The sequence below is a fragment of the Gavialis gangeticus genome, unplaced genomic scaffold, assembly GCF_001723915.1.
Source record: "Gavialis gangeticus isolate Ggan-Ray unplaced genomic scaffold, GavGan_comp1, whole genome shotgun sequence".
In the NCBI taxonomy this organism is placed as follows: domain Eukaryota; kingdom Metazoa; phylum Chordata; order Crocodylia; family Gavialidae; genus Gavialis; species Gavialis gangeticus.
Window position 1 is genome coordinate 13028342 of NW_017729016.1, and position 24547 is coordinate 13052888.

Genomic DNA, 24547 nt, shown 5'->3' on the forward strand with positions numbered 1-24547 from the left:
ATATGGGTTGCTTCTTCTGAGCCACTGGCTTTAAATGTTCTTGATGAAATTGAACCATCCATCATGCTTGACACCAGTAGTTGCCAAAATTAATATGGAATAAATGAACTGATCTAGCTTTATCAGAATGAGAAAGGTAGGGGTTAGAGCTAAGGAACAAACTGTAAATTAAGTCCTTGCTGTTCATGGTTGAACTGTCAGTATGGTAGTTTAGGCTTATAATAGATTTAATTTTGTCTTTTCAGCTTTACGGAGAAGTCCATACCCAATGTGATTATTTCACATCGGTACAAAGCCCAGGATACTCCAGCCCGTAAAACATTTGAACAAGCATTGACAGGTGCATTCATGTCAGCAGTCATCAAAGATCTGCGACCTAGTGCTCTCCCTTTTGTAGCCAGCCTCATCCGCCATTACACGATGGTGGCAGTAGCTCAGCAATGTGGTGAGTTAAGCAGGATAGAACGTACGTGGGTTGCCCTGGTATCTTGGGAGGGGCTTAGTTCGTTGTACTAAATCACTTGTTTAGGAAAAAAACAAACTTACAGTTTGCTACTCTGAAAGTCTTTGTTTTATAACATGATTTTCTCCTCACTGTTACAGCACACTTTTGAATGCATGTTCTCTCTTTTTTTTTTTTTCAAATCGTATAAACTAACTGAAACATGTTTAATTTAATAGTTTTGAAGGTATACATAAGAAGTCAGAGGTTTAAGACTTAAAAATTATACAAAAATAAGATGGGCACATCCTGTACCTAAAAATACAGTGCTTATCAAGGCTTGGAGCCATGTCTAGCTATAGCTGTAGCTATAGAAAGCATTACAGCTGTAGCTACAAGAGTCATTTTATAGATGGTTTTCCCCCATATTGGGTTTTGGACCTTTTTGATAGTTCTGAAGGATCATTGGAATAGCTGTGGAAGCGATGCAGAACACTGCTGTATCTATGAAGTAATAGTCTTGACTTGGCCCTTTCCTATAGCTCAGATGTTGAGAAAAGGCATGCTGTGCACCACTATATTCAGTGCTTAATGTAATTTGAGTTTCATAAGATGAGTTTTAATTTAATCTTCCTAGGGGACCTGTGCAATATGCAGTCACTAAATTAAAGGAAGAAACATTCCACTAAAGACAAAAAAAAAAAATTACTCCAATCCATTTACATGCAAATAAGCATAATGCTCACCAGTTTTGTAATTGGTTGATCGGAGATGATAGTCTTTCAATTAGAAGTTACTGTTGTACTGAAGTATCCATTGTCTGTTCTTTTTTCAATATAAACTATAGGGCCTTTCTTGCTACAGTGCTATCAGGTTGGAAGTCAGCCCAGCACAGCCATGTTTCATAGCGAAGAAAATGGATCAAAAGGAATGGATCCCTTGGTACTTATTGATGCCATAGCAATCTGTATGGCGTATGAGGAGAAGGAACTCTGCAAAATAGGGGAGGTGGCCCTTGCTGTGATATTTGATGTTGCAAGCATCATTCTTGGTTCTAAGGAAAGGGTAATAAAACTTTGTACTCTGCTCCAAAATACATTTTTAACTCGTAAGGAATTAAACGCGTAGTTGACACCCAACTCTTTTTTTTGTTTTTTTTGTTTTTGTTTTCAGGCTTGTCAGCTTCCTTTGTTTTCATACATCGTGGAGCGCTTATGCGCCTGTTGTTACGAACAAGCTTGGTATGCCAAGCTAGGCGGTGTGGTTTCCATTAAATTCCTCATGGAACGACTGCCTCTTATTTGGGTCCTTCAGAACCAGCAGACTTTCCTCAAGGCACTACTGTTTGTCATGATGGATCTAACTGGAGAGGTATTTCACAATTTATCTTAATTTACACTTGCTGGGCTTGCTTATCTCACAGTGTACGTGGCTGTAACAGTTGCTTTTCATCTCTTTATTTAACCTAAGTGAAGATTCAGAATGATCATATTCAGCTCTGGGTTACCCAAGTGTTAAGTGATCCATAGCTTTAATCGACAACATAATGTTAAACATACTGTAGTTTGAGTGAGCAAATGTTATCTTTCATTTTCTTTTGTTCTGTTTCTGCTAAAAAATAAGTGTATCTTGCTGTCAAGCAGCTTGTTAACAGTAGATGCTTAGAGAATAGAGTTCTTGACCTTTTCTGAGTTGTGAATTGTTCTGTGGCAGAGCTCCGAGGACGTTCCAGCCTTTAGACTTCATTTATAAAATTACACAGCACTCAGCTCTGCTGTTTTTTGGATGAATGGTATGAAGGCTGGTTTAAAAAATAATCTGTTGAACTTTTACAGATTTAAATTTCTTACAAATAGTCTTTCTCAACTGAACACGACTCTCATGGTAAAGGTCACAACTCTGCATAAGATAGTACTAACAAATCCATGACTATTTAGGTTTCCAATGGAGCAGTGGCTATGGCAAAGACGACACTAGAGCAGCTACTGATTAGATGTGCAACTCCCTTGAAAGATGAAGAAAAGACTGAAGAAATTCTAGCAGCACAGGAAAAGTCTTTCCATCATGTAACACATGACCTGGTTCGAGAAGTGACCTCTCCAAACTCTACTGTAAGAAAGCAAGCTATGCATTCCTTGCAAGTGCTTGCACAGGTTACAGGGAAAAGTGTTACTGTGATCATGGAGCCACATAAAGAGGTGAGGTGGTTGCTGAGACTGAGTAATTTTGAAGTGGTTGAATATTTCTGTTTTGTAAAATGCTTTTTTAAACAATGTTTTCACATGTGAGTTAACTAAGTTCTGAAGTGTTGTTTTAAAGTGTTTTTAATCCTGGATATTTTTTGGCTTTCATAGTAGCAGCCCAGGGCACTAACTTTCTTTCTAATGACACTTAGTGGTATAGGGAGACACCAAGGCTACTGTCTTTGAAGGCTGCTTTTCATGGTTTCTTATTTCTATGTATCCCCTGACAGGTGTCCAGAGAGGCAAATTTGTATTGGATTGTTGCTCTCCACAGGAAGGTGATAGCAGACTTGTATGCCACATCATGGTTTAAAACTTGGTTATGAAAACATTCTAGTGCATTTTAAAAGCATGTAATGCTGATATACATTAAAGAGTTAATCAGGCTGTTTGTCGACAGAAATTTCTTGGCAAACGTGTTAAGTGTCTCTACGGGGAGGATCAAAATCTTCATTCAATTTAACGTTGTTCCTGAAGTTCTAAAATGGATTTTATTCCTTTCTCTGGGCACAGACTGTTGACCACATCCCATGCTAGCCTCCATGCATGGACAATAAGACCCAGCAGTGCTGCTTCCTTTCCAGGTCCCCAGTTTAAATGTCCCCAAAGTACTTTTTGCTGGCAGGAATCAGCTTTTCTTGCTTCCCCTTGACTGAAATCCTTTTAAAATGACAACAAAAAAGCTGGTGAAGCAGACTTTCTATAAATTTGCTACAAAAGAAATGATTTCACAGTTGTAATCCATACATAGAGCAGGGAGTATATAGGATAGTGGATAGAACCACAAGAGCATTACTGAGATATCTTCTTAGTAACCTAATAGTTCATTGATTTAGACCAGGCAATTACAGAACTATTCTAAAAAGTGATAATTTGCAGGTCCTCCAAGACATGGTTCCTCCTAAAAAACACTTACTTAGACATCAGCCTGCAAATGCCCAGATTGGACTAATGGAGGGAAACACATTTTGCACAACTTTGCAGCCCCGACTGTTTACAATGGATCTCAATGTTGTGGAACACAAGGTTTTCTACACAGAGGTACTTCATTTTTTTTATATGCTCTGTTATTTTAAACATAATGACTGTACAAAATAATTCTAAGCACTGTCAGTATGTTATAAATATGCATATGCAGCAATAATGTACTTACTATAGATTGAATCTTATGCTCTACCAAATGCAAGTATCAATACTTGCTGTTGAATTTAAGCTTTAGTTCTGATTGGGAATGTAGCTGTTGAAATGCATACTGAAGTCCTGCATGTCTGTGCCTGTGAACTGAAACAATTTAAGATGCCTAGAATGTTTTTGTGTCAGAGGTGTTAACTCCTCATCCTGATATGATACTTTCAGTATTGATCTTCAAGTGCCTCAGGCCTAATTTATACACCCTTTTATTTTTGGCAGTCATTTAAGTAAATTGGTACAACTCCCAAGTGTAGACTCAATTATGTTAGTATTAAAGTGCTTATATTGGTTTAGCTTGTGTCCAGTAACTGCTTTAACTAAATGCATTACAAACTGTAAATAGACCAACTTTCAATCCTGATTTCTGGTTGATAAACATCCAGTTAGGTTTCTTAGTGCTCCACAGAAATAAATGAGCAAAAAAGTATGGTCTTTTAGAACTAAGGCAGTCCAGAAAAGAGAAGGCTCGCCTAATGTCCTAGCTATTGTATTGAAGCTGATTAAAATCCTATATTTCCCCATAACCCAAGAAAAATTGTCTAGCCGCCTTGTCTTTCAACTGCATTGCTCCCAGTGTACTTGGCTTTCAAAGGTTCGTGACTCCAATGAGCTATCTCAGTGTTGAGGTTGTGGATCAAGACAGATGGATTCCTGTTTCCTCTCTGAGATGGAGACATCCCGTATTTTGTCCTCAAGCAAAAGAGAGGAGGTTGAAAAAAAAGTGTAGTAAGAGCATCCAATTCCTCCCCTATGCATTAAGTGTGTCAAATATTAATGTCCACTCACCAGTTAACTTCCATGTTTAACAAAACATCTTAATTTCTGAAAGTTTCTTGTTCCCCCTGAACTTAACCCCTTTACTCAGTCTTTAAAACTTGTGTGCACTCCATAGTCTACATTGGTCTCGAAACCATCACTCTTCTTATCAAGGTTGCTTCAGGCCATTATGATGATCTGCCTTCTCAGTCTCGTAGTTTCATAGTTTCTAGGGTCGGAAGGGACCTGAGCAGATCATCGAGTCCAACCCTGAGTCAGTCAGGCGTGGTGAACTCCTGGTTGCCTTGACATTGACTGAAACCTGACCCAAGGAATAGAAGCTCCTGTATGGAAAGGAGTTCTCTCCTGAGCTAGATAGAGTAGCAAGCTAGGAAATTAATTGTGCGTGTTGACACTTTAAGGCAGTGGTCACCAGTGGAGATCCGCTGGTAGATACTGGAGCCTCTTGGAGTCGATCCAAGGTTGGGGTGTGGGGCTGAGTGCCCGCGTGCATGCACGTGTGCACCCCAGCCCAGCAGGTCAGTCCCTGGGGAAGGGATGGGGCAGGGGCTAGATTGAGCCCTCTGTGGTAAGGGACAATGCTGCAGAGGTAAGTTGAGCGGGGCCCTGGCCAGTTGGGACTTACCTGTTGGGGAAGTGCGCCCCCAAATAGTTTTTTCTCCTCTGCCTCGATCTGCTTCCCCACCCTTCCCTTCACACAGGCTTACCTGCTGGGCAGGTTGTAGAGGAGGATAGCAGCAGTACACGTAGATCTTGGGTTGATTTTAAATGCCAAAGGTGATCTTAAAAAGGTTGGAGACCACTGCTTTAAGGGTTGGAAATGTGTTGCATCTATCATGGAAATAAATGCTTATTTGAAAACAACTTAAAGTTACTAATTGCAAAGAGCAGAGCTGTGTGGAAGGGATTATTACTGTATAAAAAATTTTAACTGGAAAGATTGTTTTGACCTCTTTCATAGTAGTTGCTGGACTAAACTTGTCTTAAATTTCAGCTGTTGAATTTATGTGAGGCTGAAGATGCTGGTTTGATGAAATTACCTTGTTACAAAAGTCTTCCATCGCTTGTCCCTCTTCGGATTGCTGCTTTAAGTAAGTTGAAGCATATAAGTGAAGCTTTTAGTAAGTAGGTGTTGTGAAAAACGGCCATGTTTCTTCACAGTGGTTTATATTCATGGTTTTGGGATAGTTTGTGGGAGCCTGTATTTTGAATGAATAAGATTCTTCAAAGTGATGAATCAAATGATTTTTAAAAGCAATAAAAAAAAGTTAATTTGAGAGAGTGAAAAAGTAAACTAGGCATCAACTTTTATAGGCAGCAGGATTTTGAATCTTTGTTTTTTCCAAGCATGACTTTATTGCCAGACTTAATAAAAAAGATAGAATAATATGCTCTGAAAATGAGTAATTCCTAAATATTTACTTTGATGACAAGGACTCTAATTAAATGTTGTATCAAAAAATACTAGCACTTTTCTGAATATTTGTCTTATTCCCATATTGCCATTTTCTCTTACTTGCTTTCTTGGCATTAGTCTTTCTCCCTTGCTGAAACCGGTTTGATTGCATATATAGAAGAGCAAAGTTTGGTCTTTATTATCTTTTTACATAATCTGTTTTGGTGACAGTGTTTCTGAGGTTGGTTATTTACAGTCAGCTTTTTGGCCCTAAGTATTTGAACTCAAAAATATATTTTTGGAATAATTACCCTGAACAGCACTTGGGATATCTAAAAACACTATTAATAGTAGCTCTGGTCTTTTTTTTTTCCTCTTGTGAAATCTGTTGCTTTTGGCAATGCATGGTAAACTTTAGTTGTCAGTAATTTCTGTTGAAATAGAAGAAACAGAAAAAGGGAATAAAAACAAAAATTGGCTTACCTCTTTGTATTTCAAGTTAACAAGGAAAACAAAATTACTTTTGATTTTTGCAGATGCTCTAGCTGCCTGCAATTACTTGCCTCAGTCAAGAGAGAAAATTATTGCTGCACTTTTCAAGGCACTTAACTCAACAAATAATGAACTGCAGGAGGCAGGAGAGGCATGCATGAGAAAGGTTAGTGATATTAAAACAATACTGCTTTGGTCTATCCTTTTTTGCTTTTCCCAAGAAACAGCATAACAAAGAATCTGTGTGTCTACTAGGATTCATGACTGGTTTGTTATGTTTATCTCCAGAGTGGCACCAATATAATTGAGTTTGTCAGAAGTTTTTGGGAGGATGTGAATTTAGCCATAACAATTTCCTTCACTGAAACTAGGCATACAAGCTTTTGATTAGAGACCACATTTTCCTTTAGGACAGCTACAGTCAGTGTTTTCTTATTCCAGAGTTAAAGATATGCCAGTCCTAACCCCCCAAAATAGTCTTATCTTTTACATGCTTTCAGTGTGTTGCTAGTCCTCTGATACAGATTCAATTACAATGTAGCAGTTTGATTGCACTTATTTGGTGCATCCAGACGAGTATGGCCGATCGATTATGTGGTGCTGCAAACACGTCTGCAGTGCCACGTACTGCACAGTCAGGTGTTCTCCGTGTTGCAAGGGAGCACTGCCCACGCATGCGCTGCTCTGCATCTTTTTCCATGGGGTTTTGTTTTTTTTCCTTTTTTGACCCCTGGATATCCTGTCAGCCAGGCTCTGCCTGGTAGGATCACTGCTGCTGTAGCCGCAGGAGGCCCCCAGGGTCCCAGGTAAGGCTGCTGGGGCTGGCCCAGTGCTGACTTCAGCTTCCCCTACCCCACCCAGAGTAACTTGCTGTGCACCAGGGACAAATAGCTGTAGTGCAAGATGTGCTAGTGCTGCTTGTCCCCAGGGAACCAAACGTCTGTGCTTGTCTGGACGTGGCCATCGATACTTAATGTATATTTACTATTTATCATCCTCTTCATAAAGAGGGGCAGACATGCTAGCTTACTACACAGAGTGCATGGTCCACATAGACTCTAATATCTGTCCCTTGAAAAGTATTCACGCTAATGCTGGTGGCCTACAGCAGCGGTTGCTCAACCTGCAGACCCCTGGGAGACCCTTATGAGCCAGCACATGATCAAACACATGGCCAGATCTGATTGGATGGGGTCTTGCCTAAGGCTGGATCTGGCTGTGCAGGGCCAGAAATTTGAGCGCGACACAACTGCAGATTTGTAGGCCCTATATATGCTAGGGGTCAGGTACTTTGCTGGGACTGAGCTTTCTCCATTGCAGCAGGAAAGAAAGTGTTGGAGATGGTTAACTCTTTATTCCTAAAGTCTGACCTTGATAAAAGTTAGAGAAGCTAAGGGGCTGCTTTGTATTACGCCTCTGGTGTAGGATGTTCATCTCTTCTGCTCATCACCACAATAATGTGGGACTAGTTGGGACAGAAGCAGCTTTATACCAGGGAAAAATCTCTCTTGCTGTTTAAAGCCAAATCCCAGGGCCCTTTTATGCTACCTTGGAATGCAGAAGGATTGTGGGAGTTCTCAGCCGAAAACCTGGCCTTATGGTTTTCAAACCAAGTTTATAACCAGTTACTGATGTGATTGGCTCTAAATATTGCTTGTCCATGTAGTGTTAGTACTTCATAACAATATGGTAACTTGCAGTGTTTCATTCTTGCTTGGGGCATAAGCTAGTACTGACTTGTCCTATAAACTCTTCCACATGCTGCTTTTTAATTGTGACCAGGTCCTTCTGCCTGTGGTTGTGGCCCACATATGGGTAACTGTTTTGCTATCCTCCCAATCCCTTTCAATAAGATACTTTAAAGTGCATTACTGGTGACCATTTCTTCATCTGTTTTCTGGTATCTATCTCCCCTTATTGAGGCAATATAGATTTATTACCTACACTTCCTCCTTTGGAAATGCAGTTCTGCAACATGAGTGGGTGGAGACATTGAACACCAGTCTGTGTATATTGTGGAAACATAATATGAAGACAAAGTTAGTCAAGTTAGTTTCTAATATAGATGGAGCCATTACATTCTGTCTTGTAATTTTAAAACCGCTGGTTTAATGAAGAAGAGAGGAAATGATTCCACACTACTACTCCATTTTAGAATTCCACACTTAACACTAGTAATATAAGAAGAAAATCTCCAGTTTGCATGCATCAGGATTAAGCACGTTCTTCTTGGGTCCATGCTGCCATGAATTGTAGTTTTTAAAGCTGGACATCAGCAGTATCATTTTTATTGTGCAGCTGTGAACTTAAAAAAAAAATGCAGAGCCTTTTCTGCATAATTGCTTTGTGGAAGCGTCTCTTCAGAAGTAACTGAATTTTATGGCAGTTGCTTTACTTCTTTGCAGTTCTTAGAAGGAGCCACAATAGAAGTAGATCAAATTCACACACACATGAGACCGTTGCTTATGATGTTGGGAGATTATCGAAGCCTGACATTAAATGTTGTGAACCGTCTGACTTCCGTCACACGCCTTTTTCCAAACTCTTTTAATGACAAATTCTGTGACCAGATGATGGTAAGTCCCATTAATGGTTTTTACTATTCTTGATAAGAAGATTTATTTTAACTGAATTTGTTTCATCTGACATCCATACAATTCAAGAGTCGAAGAAAGCCGAATTGTGAATTAATGAATAGAATTACGTGAGAGGTTTCCCTGCTTTACTAATTGTCAGTGTTAATTTACATTATTAAAGGTTTGCGTGATTAGAATTTGAAAACCATACTCTAACTGAACTTGGGGGGTGGAGGGCTGGGACTTTCATCTATTGAAGTTAAACTTGGTTATACTCCCAGGACAAATTTCTTCATCTAAACATGGGCTGTCAGGATACATGCTTGTTTTCCTTTTGTAGTTGGATAAACATTGCCTGGGCAGGTTGGTGCATCTTTTGAATGCTAAAATGATAGTACTGTAGTCTCCCTTTTTATATTTGAATTTCATAATGCAAAAGGAAAGCCTTGATCACTTTACCATTGGCTCTTGTCCATTAAAATGTGAACAGATAATTTGACCAGATATGAACCAGTAGCATATGTGTAGGGATGTATGAGGGTGTCCAGCCTCAGATGCCAATTTAGAGGGGGCCTCTTTGTGTCTGGGACTTAAATGTCTTTCCATCGGTCTTCATACACTTTAATTTCTGTCCCTTGAAAATATGGTGGAAAAGGACTTGCAGCTTTCTTTGAATATCAACAAATTTGGGTTCTTTGGGATTAAATGGTGAAACTTGCTCCACAGTTGAGGGTCCATAACAGCCCTTTGGTAATCTCAACTGTTGTTGTACCACGTGGGGAATGAATAGGCAACCATTACAGGTTTTCCACTCTCTTTAGAAAAACTTCTATGGCCTGCTGCCTTTTTAAAACCTAAATGTTCTTAATGATCTTGAGGTGAAGCATATTAGCACCCTGGTTTTGAAATGACAACCATGGATATCTGCGTTCAGGGGGTTAAAAAAAGGACTGCAGCTTTCAAATTAAGCATAGATTGATTAAAACTCTTCTGGCTGTAGTTACCAAGGCATTTGAGAAGCAGTCTTTCAAAACACACCTGGAGCAAACTATTGGGTTGCAAGTAACAAGCTCACCTCCCCAATCAACAGAGCTAAAATAAATGCAACCAATTTATTTATTTTTCAGTTTGTTCCTTCAAACTATAAGCAATTTCAGCTTCAGCTTCATCTGGTGTAAATCTTGCTGTGACCGGTATTGTTGCTTTGTTTAAGTGGAACTGTAAAATTAGGGTAACAGTGCTACTGTTTAATTTCTTTACAGCAACACCTGCGTAAGTGGATGGAAGTGGTAGTTATTACACATAAAGGAGGACAGAGGAGTGATGGAAATGTAAGTGAATGGTTCCTTTTATGGAGGAGGGAAAAGCTGAAGTAAATAGTACAAAGCTTTGGGAAATGCAGAATTTATTCACTTGTAGATATTACTAAAATTAGTTGCACGCTGATGGGTTTTTATGACAAAGCAACATAAAATTATTGAATATTCATGAAAACTTCAAACTTCATCCAGGAAACTGCTTACCCAGTGTGAGTGACAGCTTATGCCCTAAATCTGCAAATGGGTTGGGTGAGCATACCCTTGCTGTTTTTAGGGGACTGCCAGATTAATGTTCTCCCTTCATGGAATGGATTACAAAATAAGATGGTTGCATCATCCCTATTATAATATATTATAGCAGCTCTGAGCCTTTTGGATAGGGCAGGATATAAACCTAATAATTAATAAATAAAACAAAGATCACACCATAATCTCAAACGAGACAATCTTATTAATTATTCAACTTAGGTTTGATAGTCATTTGTTGAATATGTTGGATGTTCATGTTGCATTTTGTCACAAAAATTTATATTACATACAACATTTCTCTCCATCTTCAGTACGGTTTCTGATTTAAAAAAATCCATAGTTAAGGTGGCTGTCTTATGATAAGTAACAGTGAGATTTTTGTGAGCAGTTTTGATTAATTTCCTTGCACATTGCAAGTCAAAGAGCGTAAAGACAAAAGAGTACTATAGTTGTGGGCACTTCTATTAGGGTGAAGACTTGTTGCAATCCAAATTAGGAAAGAATTCTCTTTTAGTTTTCAAATTGGTCTGGGTGGCTTTATTTCAAGAAATCAGAACGGTGACTTTCTTACAGTTTTCTCTTACCTTTTCTTGTCCTTTTGAAAAAGAACTTACAATCTAAGTTTGGTTATCATTACTTAAATGGCACGAGATATTTAGTACTGAAACTGGTTTTATCTTTATGCTTGCATTAAGATTTAGAAGTGGCTACTGTGCAAGCATGTTGAGTAAATACTGCTATTTTATCAGCTGCAGCACAGTACTGTGCAAGAGGCAAGGATGTCTTAGGGTGATATCTTTTATTAGACAGAGTTATACTGTTTTATTTACGTATATTCTTTTATATACATAAAAGAATGTGTGCGTGTGTATTCTTTTATAAGTGTGTAACTAATTCTAGAATATATGCATTAGAATTCTCTTTACTGTGATGTACCTGGCTCGTTCTGATCCAGACCTGTTGAAGAATGCCTTGCATTTGAAAGTTCATCTAGCTCTATCTCCATCATACAGCTGGTCCAATTAAAGATATCACCCTAAGCAATCCTTCTCTCACCTAGTTTCTGGACCATCATAAATACAGCATCACTCTTACAGTACAGTATTATAGCCTTCATAGACTTATTTTTGGGATCCATTTTCCCCCCCATCCCCCAATTCCAATATACATAGATAAGACTCAAATGTTATTGTGTGGCCTTTTAGTCAGCAGTAGGGCATGGCTGCAAGCAGCTCTTTGTCTAGCTGTCCCTAGCTGTTAGAGGTTGCACACTTAATTCTTTTGCTTTTAAGTGTTTCCTGTCAGAACCATGTTTCTTTGTTACTTGTTTTTTTTTAATTTTTTAAAATTGAGTCTTCTAAAGATTGTCTTAAAATGGAAGGGTGGAGAAAGCAACCTCCCCCCCCCATATAACCAATTGTTGAATTGGAATGAAAAAATATTTTAAACGATGTGAGTTCTTTGCACTAGGTGAATATATTCTGATTATTTTTGGTTACACATGTGATATACTCTCAGATAACTATTTCCAAAGGTTTAAAAAAATACAAATATTGGTCAGCTGAAATAAAAGCATTTTGACACAGTGATATTATAACAGTTTACATAACAGATGACATTTATGTAACCATAAAGTGCAATGGGTTTTGGTTTTTTTTTGCTTTTAATCTTCTGAGAGAGACTGTGGTGTGGCCACTTGGCTAACTGGCTGTGCTTAATGTTTAATCCTTTTTTCTCAGTAGGGGTGGGAGGACTGTGGAAGCTCACTGGTTCAAATTAAAAATAGTTTTCTAGACTGGGTCTTTAAGTAAACTGACTGTTAGTAACTAGATTCAGGAGATTATGACCTCAGTGGAGTCTGAGAAGAAAAGAACTAGGAACCCATTTATTACTTAGGGGAAAAAATAAAAGGATAGTTTGAGGACACTATATTACAATTAAAACAAATGAATAAAACCTTTTCCCCTCGTTTAGTGAGTGATGGAAAGGAGAGAATTTAGGATATGTCATTTTTGAACACCCTTATTTTGATCCAGGTTTTGTCGTACAGATCTCGGAGCTAAACCGAATAACTGGCAAGGCACTAACCTGTTTACTTCCTGTTGAAACACGATTGCAGAGTTCTCCAAAGCCACGTGTTTTCAACAAAACAAACGCTAATTCCAAACCAACCCAAAACATTAAAAAGCATCTTTTTAAAAAAAATTTGAGTTCCATTTATTTAGTAAGCTTTTTCAAGTTTGACCTGAAATCAGAGATTCACAGCACAAACTGTCCTGCAGGCTACTTATAAGTTACTTTTCAAATTAGGCATGTGTGCAGACAGGCAGACTCGTGGGCCATGTATTGGGTATGTCTGCCGTACTGGAATACTGGATTCCTTACCTACATCGCATAAAATGGGTCTTTTTATAACCTGTCTCCCTGATCACTTACCTGTTAAAACAACACTTCTAGTTGGAATGCAACTTTTTATTTATTCTTCCAGTGCTAGCTATATATATATATATATATATATATATATATATATATTCTTAAACACTAGTCTTCTCTAGCATTTTTCAGAATATGCGAAATGAAATCTTTCCCCTTCATCAGCAATGCTGCTCATGTGAAAAGTTGCATTGAGGAGAGGTGGGAAGCTGGAGTCCATTCGAGGGACTTTTGTAGGTTGTTACAAAGTGCTGAAGGTTTTTGTTGTCTATGTTGGCCATACTTGTGTGTGTACATATTCCAATATTGTTTCTGCTGTCTTGTTCACCCCGAATATTTTTACTGTGTACAAGATTATGGGACGTTATGTATAAACGATGTACAAATAGCAAAAAAGATGCTTTTCCTCCCCATCCTCAGGAGAGCATTTCAGAGTGCGGGAGATGTTCGTTGTCTCCATTCTGTCAGTTTGAGGTGAGAACATAACCCTATTCAAGTCAGTTTCTGACTGCAATCTGAAGAAGAGCATATACTTTTTTTTACATTTTTTGTGTTTTCTTTTTGTTTTTGTTTTGTTTTTCATGCTGTAATTTTTGTTTTGGTTCAGCCTGCCGTGGAAGGGGTAGAGGTGAGCCATTCAGTGGAGGCACCAGGAGGTTCTTTGTTGTTGTGTTTGGTTTTTTGCTGTGACTTGTTAGTTGTATTGTTCTGTAATGGGCAGAGTGCATTGTGCCTTTGAGTGCAGTGCTGTGAATTGTCCTATGTTTGTCTGTGGCAGAGTTGTTTAAGTAACCTTGCTGTGAAGGATGTTAAGCATGTTTGTACTAGGAAGCTTGGAGCAGGATTTTAAGTGTTTTTTTTTTTTTCCCCCCAAAGGAACTAATATTTCAGTGGCTCTTATTGGGCCCCAGTCCTGCAATCTGATCTTCCCAAGTGGCCACGGGAGGCTTGTCTGTGCAGATCGGACCACAGGGCTGGGGATGAATGCTTTGCATTTAAATTCAGTTTAGGAAACACAGCCCATCAGATAGTATCCCACTATAGATATGGTGTATAGTGCAGGTTAGAAATTGATTTCTATTCAGTGATTTAAAAAAAAAAATTCCAATTTGATAGAATATATACTTTGTTGCCCTAGGAAAATAAATTTTAATCTATACAGTTAAAAAAAGGTAAAATTGCTCATACATTGGAAGTGAATATTTGGTGGGGAGCAGAGCTGAATTATACAATGTGCAATGATTATTGCTGGGAGGGAGATGTCCATCTAATTTACTGTTGTGGGATGCATTTGGAAAATTAGTTTTGAGGAGAATGTTTGGATTTCAAAGTTTGAGCCACTTGGCATTGTGCAGCTGTGGACACTCATAACTTCTGTCATCACCATTTTCATTACACACAGTCTAGTGTTTAACACAGAAACATCCCTACTAAAACATTTATGTTGAAATGGGGGTGGATATTCCCCAGAACAGATTTTTTTTTTTTTCATGTATTGGGGTAAGTAGTTGCTGTTTATATGTTAACTTGGCTTTTGTTTGCCAGTTATGCTAATATTTATAGAGAGAAAAGTAGCTTTTGGTAGGATCTGTAATAATATGTTCATATCATTAGGTAGCAAATGTTAGTTTACTCTGATTCTGTTTTTCTTTATCTGTAGGAAATGAAGATTTGTTCAGCGATCATTAACTTATTTCATCTAATCCCGGCTGCTCCTCAAACTTTGGTAAAACCTTTGCTGGAAGTCGTGATGAAAACGGAACGGGCTATGTTGATTGAGGTAAGTGGCATTTAATTATGCTAATTGTTTTAATTAATGCTTTACAGTAAGTTCATTGTACACGTATCTTGAATTGTTCCAGTCACCCCTGTAGGATTGTTTACTATACAATATTGATTTTTTGGAAATTTATTTTTTTATTTTTAAAAGGTGCACTATTTCATTGTTTGTAAGTGCTAACAAATTCTTGGGATGGGCATCCTAAATACTTTACATCGGTGTAAGTTCTACAATAAGTGTTAATTTTTACTAGGTATTGGAAGACAAATGGACAAATTGAATAAAGAAACATATTTTAATGGAAACTTTATTTTAATCTCTCAGGCTGGTAGTCCATTCAGGGAACCACTGATAAAATTTCTGACACGTCATCCATCCCAAACTGTTGAGCTGTTTATGATGGAAGCAACTTTAAATGATCCACAGTGGAGCAGGATGTTCATGGTAACTTTTGCAGAGGACTGTCACCTTTTAAGTGTAACAAGTCAGAAATTATTGATATGGCACTTAACTGTGTATTGTTTCCCTTTCCTTATGATCACCTCTTCTTGTATCAATTTAATCTATTCATTAATGTAGTTGTTTAGCCTTCGGGGCTGTTGATTTGGCACTCTTTATGACCATTAAGTCAATACATAAAATTTGGTACTACTGAAGTCATATAGAGAGGTGTGCTTAGAGCTGCAGAGAGAAGATATGCTTTAGCATTTTTTTTAAATGCACTTCTAAAATGATTTTTTTAAAACCCTTTTTGTTTAGAGTTTTCTAAAACACAAAGATGCAAAACCTTTAAGAGATGTCCTGGCAAGTAATCCAAACCGATTTATCACTCTCTTGTTACCTGGTGGTACCCAAGCAGCTGTTAGACCTGGCTCTCCAAGTACTACCACAATGCGTCTTGATCTTCAGTTTCAGGCTATTAAGGTATTGCTTTGTTTTTCAGATACCCTGCGTGGTTCAGGGGTGGGCAAAATATGACCTGCAGGCCAGATCCGGCCTGCCAGGGGATTTCATCTGGGCTATGGGCACCTATCAATTAATTGTACCCCTCTCAGCTCACAAACTTTTCTCCCACCGTCATGTATGGGAGGGTCCAGGCCCCAACCCTGGCCAGCATGCACAGCTTCCAGGCGGGGCTGCTGCTGCCACTGCTGCAGCCACCAGGAGACTTGCTCGGTTTCCCCAGTGTCCAGCAGCTCCTCCTTGTGTCCCTGCTGCAGTGCTTGTCCTGGGCATTAGGTAGGGAAGCTGCAGCAGGGTGGGAACCCAGAGCGTGGGGCTGGGGCTGGTGGGAGTGTGGAGCTTGGGCTCTCACCCAGCAGGATGGGAAGAGCGTAGAGCCCAGGTTGGCCTGGTCCATTGCAACTGGCTTCCCATTGCTCATATGAAGCTTTTGGGGCATGTGTGTCACTGGGGAGAAGTTCTGTGCAATGGAGCTGGCTTCCTTCCCCGCTCGCAGGACTCTGTGGAAAGTGGCAGGGAGCCCTGCTTCCTGGTGGAGTCCTGGAAACTGAGCGGGGCCAGGCCACCAGCTCCATCACATGGGGCTCCCCCTGGTGGCGTGCAAGTCCTGGGAGCTGCATGTGAGATGTGGGGAGCCCTGCATGATAGAGGCGGGCTGACCTGACTTTGCTCCTTGCTGCCACATGCAGCTCTGGGAACTGGCTGGAACTGTGCGCTACTGGGCGGCTGCACCTGCACAGGCCATGAGTACCCCGAGGGCCTGCTACTGCTGCCACTGCCAAGTGTGCGGCTTGTGGGGGAGGGTTCCCCCCTCAAACCCTACACACCCACACCCTGCCACAACCCCTCACATACATACACATACGAATGCCCCACAACATACTCTACACACCCCCACACCCTGCCCAAAGCCCCCCACACATGCACGCACCCCACCATACATACACCCACACACAACATACAAGAGTAAGACTTTATTTTTGAGCTGTTAAGTAATCATCTCTATATATACTATGCAAAAGCACACATATCATGGCAAGAATATTTTTTAGAATAAAATGAATATATATTGTAGTAGATGTTTGACTTTTAGTGTATGATTTGGTTTTTTTCTTGTTCCAAGATGGCAACTACCCCTCTCCCCCCAGGAGTACCTTCAGGGGCAAGGGGAGGAGCTTCCAGTGGCAAAGGTCAGGGGTTAGGGACAGGGTTTTCAGTAGGGTGGCCATCATAGAGGATATTCCATTTTTCTGTACTCTGTCCTCTATTGATATGAAACCCAATGCCATTAAAAACCATACAGGCGTCTGGTTTTTGTATCAATAGAGAACACAGGACACCCAAACTGTCCTCTATGATGGCCACCCTAATTTCCAGTCCCAAGGTGGTGACCAGAGGGCAAGGTACCTGTCAATATGCAGGGCTACTGTTATGGCCCTTGAGCTCACCAAAACTCATTAAGTGGCCCTTCAGCTGAAATAATTGCCCGCTGTGGCGTAGTTCAAATCTGTGTTGAAGGATGTTGGTTATACATGCAAAGAAGCATGGATTCACTTGTTCTTTAATGTTTTTTAGCTCCAATAAAAGCTTAAAAATAAACCATTTCTGTCCATATTTGTTAGCATTATCTTAGGGAATGAGAAGGAAGAAAATGTCAAATTAACTGCCTTTTATTTATTTTTTTTAAGGCAGGTAAGATGCAGGCAATAACCTGGCAGGAAAAGAGGATTTTTTTTTTTTTAAAGTCTAGATGGATGAAATGACTTTTTTCTGCTTTTGATTTATTAGCATGATACTGCCAGAGCTGAAGAGGGATGTTCAAAATAAATATTACTGGAGCTGGAAACAAAAAAGAAAGATGAATGCATGTGAGAATTTTTCCATGGACTTTGAGTCCAGTAGACTCTTGGTTAGGCCAAACCTAAGTGTGTTCCTTTGCATCAGGATTGCTGCTATCTACTTTACATTTGTTGTTTGTATGTTTTGTCTTGTTTGTGTTTTGACAGATCATAAGTATTATAGTTAAAAATGATGAGTGTTGGTTAGCAAATCAGCACTCCTTAGTGAATCAGCTAAAACGTGTGTGGGTAAGCGAAGCTTTTCAAGAGAGACATCGTAAGGAGAACATGGCCGCAACGAACTGGAAAGAACCTAAACTGCTGGCATACTGCTTATTGAATTATTGCAAGTAGGTGGAACTAACATTTTATTCCTAATTGATCAAGTCAATGGTTTCCACATTTGTTAATACCCTTTACTTCATGTTCAAAATAAAACTACAGGATAATGCTTTGTGGCATATGAAGTTGTAGAGTATGAATATAAAATACTATAATGCTGCCTTCAGCACTGAAACCACATGTTCCACCTACAGTGTTCTTCTGACTGTGAATATTTAAACCAAAAGTGAATCCTTCATCAGTCTGGCAGAATAACTGGTAGAAATTTCTTACAAAAAGCTTTTAATTTATGTTTGTTCTTACAGAAGGAATTATGGTGATATAGAATTGCTCTTCCAGCTGCTTCGGGCTTTTACAGGTCGTTTTCTTTGCAATATGACATTCTTAAAGGAGTACATGGAAGACGAGATCCCCAAAAACTACAGTATTGCTCAGAAAAGAGCTCTTTTTTTCCGGTTTGTAGACTTCAGTGACCCAAACTTTGGAGATGAGCTCAAAGCCAAGGTAAGTAAAGCCATTAAATTAAAGTGGGCTGGTATTTAGGTTTAATTTTCTTTCTGGGAACCAGGGCAAAAAAACTTGCTTACTTAAATGTCAATGAGTTCAATAATTGGTAGAGCCATTTATGTGAAAATACCAAACAAGGAAGAGTAATAATAGGTAGAGTCAGCAATTCATCTTGCTTTCAACACTGAATATTTCTTAGTCTCTCTTCTCTAGGTGACAGACTTTCTTGTCTTTTGGGGGTGGGGTGCAGGGAATAAATTCACATACATCTGCCTTAAATCTTTTATCTGCAGCCTCTATAACTATAAGAACTGGAGAACTTTGAGAGTCTGTAACTGCACTATATTGCTTGTCACTAGTTGGAAATAAACTCAAATTTTAACATTATTAATTTAGCCTCCTGCATTATAGGTGCTGCAGCATATCTTGAATCCTGCTTTCTTGTACAGTTTTGAAAAGGCAGAAGGAGAACTGCTTTTGGGACCACCCAACCCAGAAGGAGACAATCCAGAAAGTATCACCAGTGTTTTTATAACAAAGGTATCATGCCTTGTTTGCAGTAAAGCATTTGAAAGTAAAAATTGATGTGTATTACCCCACACGGCCATTGGCATGTCTATCCTTAACTGAATTATCATTGCTATTTCAATCTAGGGCTTTCTACAAGTATAAATGATCAATTATTTTGAATTGAATAATGGTCCCAGAGGGAAATGCAGCAGGAGCTTGAATGAGTCTAGCAAAACTTAATTTACTGGTGATGTTCAGATCCTACTAACATATATCTTCAGAAATAAGATTCATTATTGTAATCTGCTCCATCACCTACATTGAGCAGCGGTTTTACAGAGACATTGAAATTCAGTCACGGGACTTACATGTGCTTAGTAGTAGTCAGCAAATATAAAATGGGGATTGATGAAGGTGAGCATTTTAGGGCTGGATCTTCAGAAGTGCTCAGTTTTCTCTCCCATTTTGGAAATGACTCATGTCATTAACTTCCTGTGTGGGAGGTGAGCTTAGATGAAAGTCTTACTCAATTGTTGGTGCTGTCCAGTTTAGGAAACATAACTATAAATAGACATATGCTGTGTAAGTAAAGGTAATTTGCTCAAGAGATTAAAAGCTGGATAGGTGTTACATAGACATGAGCACTTTTCAGCAAAATGGGCTAATAGGTGGTGACAAATTGCTAAAATTTCTCGGGATTGTCCATAAATAAAGTAATGTCAGGAACGTGTTTTCTCATGGGCTTTGACCTGTGCATGGTTTTTATATCTAATACATGTAGGACTTATGGCAATATTTCACTGGTTTGTTTTTTTTCTTCCTCCTCTTTCCCCACCTTCATGTTCCTGGGAATAGGTACTTGACCCAGAAAAGCAAGCAGACATGCTGGATTCGCTCAGAATTTATCTCCTGCAGTTTGCTACACTTCTTGTTGAACACGCCCCACATCACATTCATGACAATAATAAGAACCGCAACAGCAAGCTACGGCGCCTGATGACCTTTGCCTGGCCCTGTCTTCTGTCTAAGGCGTGTGTGGACCCAGCATGCAAATACAGTGGGCATTTGCTTTTAGCACACATCATAGCAAAATTTGCAATACATAAGAAGATAGTGCTGCAGGTATTTTCTACATATTTGCATTTAAAAAAAATTGATGTTATGCCGCTTAACTACTTATCTATGGTGTGTGTGTGCTTTTTGGTCCTTTGTTTTATAATCTTGCATCTGTAATGGAGGGTAGAACTGTACAGAAGTAATAACTAAAACCCCAAATACAGAAAAACTCAGTCAGGGCATAAGTGCCAAAGGAGTAGTCAGAGAAGATCCTGCCTTGAGCAGGGGGTGGACTACATGACCTTGTGAGGTCCCTTCCAGTCCTATTTCCCTATGATCCTAAGACCAAGACCACCTGGGTGGCGTTTGTACAGAGAGAGGGACCCACAATAGACTGTGCTGAGAGGAGTTTGTGAGGTAGGACAGTCACCTGCTGGCCCTAAGAAATGAGAGCCTTTTGCAGAAGGGACTGGTTCCTGGTGCTAGAGGCAACACAGATCAGAGAATGAAAACAGCTTAGTTTTAGAGGAGTAACTTGCAGGGGCAGAAGTTAATTGAGTGGTGTCATGGAGCCAATTGAAGCCAATTCAAGATTTGTGCTTGTAGATGGCAGAGTCAAACGGCACAATGATGGGGAAATAGAGATTGGGCACTAAAAAACCACCATATTAAATGTAAAAGTTTCTTAAAGTGAAGAGTCAGCAACTTTATTTCAAGGAACTGAGTTTGAGATAGGCAGGGATAAATGTCAAGGGATTCTTAGGAGAGAGAATATAGTAAAATTTAGCATTGGTCATTAAGAAAGAAGAGAAGCAGGGAAAGAAGAGATTGTTCTAATCCCTACAAGTGAAACTTATTGCTGTATAAATACCTGTCCAAGTTAAGTCTTAAAAAGCGCTGTGTTGTTTACATTGGACTTTTTGTTAAAATGTAGTTTATTTCTTTTAATTTCTTTATTTTTGGCAAATTTGTTCAGTTTTCTAAAAAGACTTATTTTCCTTTAAGGTTTTTCATAGTCTCTTAAAAGCTCATGCAATGGAGGCTCGAGCTATTGTCAGACAGGCAATGGCTATTCTAACTCCAGCAGTGCCTGCCCGGATGGAGGATGGACATCAGATGCTGACTCACTGGACACGAAAAATCATTGTAGAAGAGGGTCATACTGTTCCACAGTTGGTCCATATTTTGCATTTAATAGTGCAGCATTTTAAGGTATGTATACACTTACCAGCTGAAGAATTGAGCTTAACTCATAAGAGTTTAGAAGAGTGAATAAAAATGAGTGAGATCCAAATTATATAGGCGAGAATCGGTTTCTAAAGGCATCTGCATTCTGTGTATGTGTATGAACTTACAACTATTGAAAGCTGAAACAAGTACAGAAATACTACCTGTACAGGTTTTGAAATGCCACTATGCTATCTTGTTCATTTACATTGCTTTGTCCTGCTTTCTGCTCACGCATCTTCTGGAATTGCCTTTTTTATTAGTCAAAGCCTCCTTGGCAAATACTTTCCAGTTCAAGGAAAAAAAATCTCCCCCTAAAGATCAAATTGGCATTTCAGGCATTTGTAACTTGAGCAAAAGGTCAGCCAAATAAACTTTAAGAACCAGCTTGTACAGGATAGAAAATGTGTAAATGGGAAGCCAACTGAAGAGTTAGTAAAACAGTTGAATGCAAGCACTGAGAATGAAGTTTGGAGTGATTTTGTTCCAATGTGGAACACTTGATAGATAGTCCTGTTAACCTGGATTGCCTATGGGTCAGGGTCAGTGAATTATTTCTCAAAATTGAAATGCTTGAATTAGCCTTTAAGAGGCGTTCGATGAAAGTTTTAAACTGAAAGAACATGCTTTGTCATTCTGATTACTAGGACTTGGTTAAAATGCTGTCTTTCTCTGATATAATTTCCTTAAGCTGTTACTGTAATTGATTGTTGCAAATATGTAAAACTCTATAAATTTATCACTTTGTTAGTTTCTCAAATTACAGGCTAAAATGGTACAGTAGAGCTAAGATGATAATCTGTAGACCACAGTGTACTGCATAATAAGAATTGAGGACTCTTTCAGTAAGCATTATTGTAGCTTCAGAAATTCCCCACTACTAGAGCTGCTCTTTTGGTTAGGGTGGGATATAAATCAAATAAATACTTCCCTTTTCTTCCAGTGAAACCCTTTGAGAATTCCTGGTTTTGCTTATCTGATACCATGTAACCTATAGGACTGATTTATATTCTGACATAATGATATTATCTATTGAGCCAACTAGGAAATGCCCAAAGAACTTCACTCTTGGGAAGTTTTTTACAAACATGTATATTTGTGCTGAATTTCAGTGCCTCCCTTATTTTCGTTTTAACTTGGCAATTTACCTCTTTAAAAATAACAGAATGCCTACATGGACGGGGTTCTTTGGGTAAATCTGATATCTTTTATTAGACCAACTCAGTTAGTTGAAACAATTCTTCTTTTCAAGCTTTCGGGTATAAATATCCTTTGTCAGGCTGAGGAAGCATCTGCAGTTGGTCTGTGCTCTTCCTGCCCTCCAAGAACTTGAACACTTGACCTCTGGAAATCAGATCCTTTTAAAGTCTCTGTAGCCAAACTCAGTAGTTGGTATGAAAATCTTGGTCAAAAATTCTTTTCAAGTACCAGTTTCTTTTCTCAGTTACAAAATGCTGAGCATCATACAGATTTGGCAGCTACTTTTATCGTCATAGCTTTTTCCTTGCAAGGTTTATAGCTAGTTTATGTATAACATAATTTTGAAACTATTTCCATAGGTTTATTACCCGGTGAGACATCATTTGGTACAGCATATGGTTAGCGCCATGCAGAGGTTGGGCTTCACTCCCAGCGTTACCATTGAACAAAGAAAATTGGCTGTGGACCTTGCCGAAGTTGTTATCAAGTGGGAATTGCAGAGAATTAAAGATCAGCAGGTAGGAGGGTTAACCTTTTTTGTGAACATAGACCTCTCACCTTATTTATTTATTTATTTATTTATTTTGATGTGATTGTTACTGATATTTCAGCCAGACTCAGATATGGATTCAAGTGGAGCTGGAGAAGGAGCAAGTTCTGCCTCCTCTGCTGTTAAGAGAGGGCTGTCTGTTGATTCTAGCCAAGAAGTGAAGAGATTCAGGACCGCTACTGGGGCAATAAGTGCGGTAAGAAATATGCAGTTTCTTTTTCATTTTATAACCTGTTTGGGGTCTTACAGTTGTTAAGCAATATCTGTTTTTACTTTGCTGCATAATTTTATAGACCTCTGTTAACCTAATATGTATTCATGTTTGAATTGCAGACACATTTTTAAACTTGATTTTTGTATACTGTTGTCTCCTATTTTTTTTTAACTTGTTTATACAGGTATTTGGGCGTAGTCAGTCCCTGCCAGGAGCTGATGCACTTCTTTCCAAGCCAATTGACAAGCAGCATACGGATACAGTGGTCAACTTCTTGATTAGAATTGCTTGCCAGGTACTCCATAGGTCTAAAATGCATGTATCAGTGCATCATTGCAAGCAGTACAGGAAATGTTTTTCATAATAGTGTTTTCCCTCTAGTATAAACATGTGTTAACAATATTACAAATTTTGAAATTAATAAGAATGTTGTGTTATGTTCTTATACTAATTATTAACTTTTCTGGAAAGTGGGCTGGAAATGCCTTGGGGCATCCAAAAATCATTGGCCTTTTTTTTTTTTTTAAATGTTAGTCTGGAACTTTTGCTGGGGCTTCCTTGAATTTTTATTTAAAGACTCCCATTTTGTTAAACAGGCATTGGATAAGTCTCTTGGAGTAAAACAATATTGTGCAAACTTGTGTCTTTTTTGATTTTGTTAAATGACTGTCTCATCTTTGTAACTGTATTCTGAGACATCTTTATAGTTGGCGAGACAAATTCAGTTCTAAGGATCTCTTCAGAAAGTGACTTTATTTCTGAGGTATATTAAAAACTTGTTTCAGTAATAACAGCTTTTAGTTAGGGCTGTGCGAAATGGGCTCTATTAGTTTCAGATTCAGGCCGAATCAGGGACAGTGATTCTACTTGTTTATCTGGATCACTGTCCCTGATTTGATTTGGCCAAATCTGAAGATTTGATGCTGATTCAACGAATAAGCGATTCGGTCACAGGCACAGCTTTAAAAGTTTTTTTTCTTCATACCTGGAGGTAGTAGGCATGGCTCGTGATTGCTGCGGTGCTAAGGTGCATCTCACAGTAGCATGGGGGGGCTCTCCAGTGCTTGGCAGCGAACCTGGAAGTGGACTGGAAGTGCTTCAGGGTCTGCCGGGGAGTGTGCGCCCCCCCCCGTTTTGGTGATCGGGCTCGGGAGAAACCTGGATGCCACCCCCCAGACTTGGGAAGCACCAGTTGCTGAGAGGGGAGGTAAAGGAAGGGGGGGGGGGGTTTCCCTGTGCGCT

General features: G+C 39.1%; 1 protein-coding gene across 4 annotated transcripts in view; it reads left to right on the top strand.

Moving 5' to 3' along the window:
• TRRAP (transformation/transcription domain associated protein) overlaps positions 1-24547 on the top strand; it is a 193842-nt gene that overhangs the window by 62518 nt on the left and 106777 nt on the right. For 2 of the 4 annotated variants that reach the window (XM_019512890.1, XM_019512892.1), the window contains exons 22-42: positions 246-445; positions 1290-1507; positions 1616-1813; positions 2380-2640; positions 3565-3726; positions 5648-5744; positions 6586-6707; positions 8947-9117; positions 10380-10448; positions 13726-13746; positions 14779-14898; positions 15223-15342; positions 15658-15822; positions 17868-18049; positions 18347-18545; positions 18960-19088; positions 19914-20180; positions 21120-21326; positions 22901-23059; positions 23153-23287; positions 23490-23600. In XM_019512890.1, the coding sequence (XP_019368435.1) occupies positions 246-445; positions 1290-1507; positions 1616-1813; positions 2380-2640; positions 3565-3726; positions 5648-5744; positions 6586-6707; positions 8947-9117; positions 10380-10448; positions 13726-13746; positions 14779-14898; positions 15223-15342; positions 15658-15822; positions 17868-18049; positions 18347-18545; positions 18960-19088; positions 19914-20180; positions 21120-21326; positions 22901-23059; positions 23153-23287; positions 23490-23600 (3313 nt within the window). The remainder of the gene's footprint in view (positions 1-245; positions 446-1289; positions 1508-1615; positions 1814-2379; positions 2641-3564; positions 3727-5647; positions 5745-6585; positions 6708-8946; positions 9118-10379; positions 10449-13725; positions 13747-14778; positions 14899-15222; positions 15343-15657; positions 15823-17867; positions 18050-18346; positions 18546-18959; positions 19089-19913; positions 20181-21119; positions 21327-22900; positions 23060-23152; positions 23288-23489; positions 23601-24547) is intronic. The other 2 variants (XM_019512891.1, XM_019512893.1) reach the window with 1 other exon arrangement.